The 4981-nt window shown below is 37.2% G+C and overlaps 1 protein-coding gene across 1 annotated transcript; it reads left to right on the top strand.

Moving 5' to 3' along the window:
• Window positions 1-873: 873 nt before the first annotated feature.
• On the top strand, window positions 874-4600 carry LOC148253453 (uncharacterized). Its single transcript, XM_088223379.1, has 5 exons — window positions 874-947; window positions 3399-3648; window positions 4028-4165; window positions 4276-4373; window positions 4468-4600. Exons 1-5 carry the CDS (start codon window positions 874-876, stop codon window positions 4598-4600), a joined length of 693 nt encoding a protein of 230 aa, XP_088079505.1.
• The last annotated feature ends 381 nt before the right edge of the window (window positions 4601-4981 follow it).

Raw genomic sequence — 4981 nt, 5'->3', positions numbered from 1 at the left:
TCAGGCACATGCGGCTCAACGCTCGCCTTACACACGCGGATCCTATGCATAGAGCTATTACCCTAGGCGCGCAGCTCTGTGTGCGCCTTTGCGACACGACCGTGCAGGACAGCCTGCATGTGCTCCGTCTGGGAGCACGTACAACCCTGCGCGCGTGTGACAGACTTAGACGGCAAGCATTGCCTCAAGCCCCATGCTGCCCCCATCACAGACCGTGCTGCCACTGCCTTGGGAGCTGTGTCTCCTCCTTGGCTGGCTGACTCTAATGACCTCATGATGACACCATCATTTTCTCTCTCCTCTTGGATTCTCAACACTTATTGTGAATCCTATGGTTCTCTTTCTTTATAAATAAAGACCTTCACCACTCTTTCTCACCCATTTTCACCTTCAAAGATCAAAATTCTAGAGAGAAAAAGAAGGAAAAAAAGAAAAAAAAGGGACTAATTTACAAGGAGTCATCGGTAATGGATAAGGGACTTAGTATTGTCTTGCACATTTTAAGAGGAGTTTTTTAAAAAATATATAAATGAATAATAATTTTATTGCATGATTTTGAGGGTGTAATGAGTTATTAATTATAACATTATTTTAAATATACATGCACTGTGTAAAGGCTTAGTTTGTTATTTCATGAACGAATTGAAATGCAATTGATAAAAGAAGGGATCACATGAAATTGTTGACATGGCACGAATGGATACATGAATCATGAATTAATCTATTAGACTATTTTATCTACTTATGTTGTTCCCACCCTGTCTGAAAAGATATGAGATGATCACTCCTTATGGATGATGGTGCAAAAGCACGTTGGAGATCCTAGGACCACTATGGGAAAGTACGACCGTGGTCATAATCTTTAGAAACACAATGGTTGGCATGATTGTGATCATAGATCGTGCTATAGTGTGGCGAGCCGCAAATCTGCTTTGGTTGAACACATTGTAAGTTGCCGATAGTGTTACCGTAGTGGTAGTTGGGAGTCTGTATTAGCCAGTAGATAAAAAGTCATAACGGGCTTTGCGCAAAATAGTGTAAAAGACTTAATAACAGTGATTATTCTAATTTGTTTGATTTTCTCTCTTGGTGAGTTATCGATATTATTATGGTGTTTTGATGATCATGATATTTTTAATTAAATGTTTCTTACATCAACCTTACTCCTATTGATCATTGTAAATAGCAAGTAGCAAAAGGGTATTTTCTTAAATGCTTTTAATTTTATAAGATTTCTTAGTTATGTCAATTTAATATTATATGCCTTACTAAGTTTCATAGAACTCACCCTTTCTATGTTCGGCCTCCCCTAGATGATGTTGAAGAGGATGTTTGTGATGAGTTGTCTGCTGAGTTACCTCTTGAAGTTCTCCTGGATCCCGTGGATCCATGATCATTGACGAGTGCATGTCTTGTTTCTCACTCTGATGAGTCCATTTACATAGTGAAAGAAGTGGCCTTCTTCTGTATTTTATATTTTATATTTTGTTGTCACTTCTGGTCTTAGTTGTATATGTAATTGGGAACTCATATATTTTGTAAGGAATTTTGAATTATAAAAATTTCTGCTGCATATATTTTCTTTGATGCACTCGTATTCTGTATTGGTATCTTACACCCTCATGATGAAATCAGTATTAGGGATGTCACATGTTGCACTAGGCACATAGTGGCTTAGGCTCGCTCTGTTCTTCTGCGCTTCATCTCTTTTCTCTTTGTCTTCTTTTCCTTTTCTTTGTCTTCACTATGCGTCTAGGCTTCATCTCCTTTTCCTTTACTTTCATTTTTCTTCTTTCTCGTTTTTCTTCCTATTTCTTCTCTCATTTTTTACAAAAATAAAATGAAATATAATAATAATACTTGGAATCAGAAATCTCATCAATTAATAGTTTTCTCTTATTTCTTGATGAATACAAACAGATATTTCAAAAAAAAGATTTTGTATATTGATTATCTATGTTGTTTAAGAAATTAGATGGTTTTAAACATCTTGTGCTCTTAATTACTAAACCATGCTTACAAGGAGATTATAACATACATTTAATTTCATTGCATATAGAAATAAATAGAAATAAAGAAGAATTGAGAATAATCAAGCAAAACGAATGTTGCTTCAAAAGTTTGAGAGAAAGTGAGAGAAGAGAGAATGAGCTCGTGAAATAAAGTGGAAAATGATGTATTATATTATCAAATGTCAAAACTATGTATGTATACATAAATTTAATTTAGGATTATTTATAGATTTTGTATACCAAGCTTGGTAATGATAGTTCACAGTTGATAGGTGGGAAGCACCTTAGTGAAGGAATCAATAAGATGATATGATAAGGAGATTAGTAGCAATCTGATAAGTCCTTCAGAAATCTTTTCGCAAATGTTATGAAAATCAATTCGATATGATTAGTCCATTCATGGAAGACCAAATTTTTAGCAATTTCGATAGCTCTCCCCACTTTTGTTCTTATCCAGGGTATGCTTTCTATTTATAACACTTCTAGCAAGGCTTTAATTGAAACAGGTGCTACTCACTCTTTTATTTCCTGGGCATTTGCTTATAAGCTTGACATTAGGCTAGAACCTTTAGAGGAAATATTAACAGCAAAAACTCCCTGAAGGGGAGATTATTAGAAGCTCACTGTGTATATAAAGTTTGTAAGATGAAGGATTCAGGGATAAAAGTATTTGTGAATATAATATTATTAAATGTTTTAGGATTTGATGTGATATTAGGAATGCATTGGTTAGAAAAATATAGAGTAATAATTGATTGTGAAAGCAAAATTGTAACCTTGGGATCCCTTAAAAAAGAATAAATCTATTTTTATTATTTTTTCTAACAATTGAATAAATAGGAATATGGGTGTTGATCCTACTATATATTCCATATTGATTATTTATAACTTTCTGGATGTCTTTCCCATCGAACTTCCTGGTCTGCCTCCCTCTCGAGAAGTAGAGTTCCTAATTGAATTATTTCCCGGAACCAAACCAATCTCAAAGCTCACCTATCATATGAGTCCTACTGAGCTTGCAAAGCTAAAAAATCTAGTTTATGAACTAATTACCTGGAAGTTGATCCACCCTAGTCATTCTCCTTGGGGAGCTCCACTATTGTTCGTGACAAAGAAGGATGGTTCCCTCAGACTCTACATGGATTACTAGGAACTTAACTGAGTAACAGTTAAAAGAAAGTACCCTTTATCTCGGATCAATAACCTCTTGATCAATTGTAAGGAGCCACGATCTTCTCCAAAATTGACCTAGGGATAGGAAATCACCAATTGAGAGTAAAAAAAGAAGATATTTCAAAGACCACTTTTTCGTGCAGGTACAGTTTATACGAGTTCAGGGTAATGCCTTCACGGACCTCATGAATAAAGTTTTCTTACACGTACTAGATCAGTACATCATCGTATTATTGATAACATCTTAGTGTACTCTAAGAGGCTGGAGGAACATGCAGTACACTTTTCTGAAGTGTTGGAGACTCTTCGCCAGAACCAACTTCATGCTAAACTTAGCAAATGCTCCTTCTGGTTGGATCAAGTTTCCTTCCTCAGTCATGTAATTTCGAGTGAAGGAATTTCTGTAGACCTGTCCAAGGTTGAAACAGTAATCAACTGGAATCTACCCATCAATGTGGCCAAGGTACGTAGTTTCCTTGGCTTGGCAAAATACTATTAATGATTCATCGACGAATTTTCTAAGATTGCTGCTCCATTGACCCAACTCACCTGAAACGGCGTGCCATTTGTCTGAAATTACGAATGTAATGAAAGCTTCATGGAATTGAAGTGTCGTCTTACCTTTGCTCCTATGGATCCTCCCTAACAATATTGGAAGATTTCAGGTCTACTACGATGCATCTCATATTGGCTTGGGATGTATTTTGATGCAGCATGATAGAGTAGTCATTTATGAGGCCCGACAGTTGAAACCTCATGAGTGAAACTACCCTACCCACGGCCTAGAGTTGGCAGCCATTATCTTTACCCTGAAGATATGGCGTCATTACTTGTTTGGTCAGACTTTCAAGATTTACACTGACCACAAGAGTTTGAAGTACATCTTCTCGCATATGGAGTTAAATATGAGACAGAGATGCGATATGGATCTCCTAAAGGATTATGACTGCAAGATCGTCTATCACCCTAGTAGAGGAAATGTAGTCACTGATGCACTAAGCTGAAAGGAGTCTGCAGTGTTGGCCCAAATCATGGCCTCCAGTTGGAAATTAATGGATACTATGCAATCACTCTGCCTCGACTACTATAGCAAAGACACCTATCTCGCTCAGATTTGAACTCTGCCAGATCTCTTCATGAAAATCTGGGAAGCTCAGTCCATGGACCCGGAACTCACGAAGAATCTAGGTAAGTTCTCTTCTAACGAATTTCCTAATTTCAGGATTTTAAATGATGGACTGTTTAGATTTTGAAACCGAATTTGGGTTCCCATTGTTGTAAGGGTGGATGTTCTCAAGACTTCCCATGTCTCCAAGCTATCTATCCACCCCGGGAGTACTAAGATGTATCGAGACTTGAAGCATCAATATTGGTGGTCAGGAATGAAGAAGGATATAATTGACTATGTCTCTTAATGCCTTTCTTGTTAGATGATTAAGGCAGAACATTAGAGACCCAACGATTTGTTATAAGGCCTACTGATTCTAAAATGGAAGTGGTAGCATGTAACCATGGATTTTGTCACGGGATTGCCTAGGACTTGTTTTGGTCGAAATGCTATCTGGGTCATCGTTGACAGACTAACCAAGACCACCCATTTTTTATCCCTCAGGGCCACTAACTCCACAAGCAAATTAGCCCACCTTTATATTGATGAGATTGTTTGACTTCATGATGTTCCCTCATCTATTGTGTCTGATCGAGATCCTCGATTTACCTCCCATTTTTGGGATGGCTTTCAAGAAGTTCTAAGGTCTAGATTGTATTTAAGCACCGTTTATCATCCCCAAATGGAT

Source organism: Carica papaya, chromosome 6 (genome assembly GCF_054855325.1).
Source record: "Carica papaya isolate Zhongbai chromosome 6, ASM5485532v1, whole genome shotgun sequence".
In the NCBI taxonomy this organism is placed as follows: domain Eukaryota; kingdom Viridiplantae; phylum Streptophyta; class Magnoliopsida; order Brassicales; family Caricaceae; genus Carica; species Carica papaya.
Note: the sequence above shows the minus strand (reverse complement) of the source record. Positions and strands in the feature narration are given on the sequence as shown.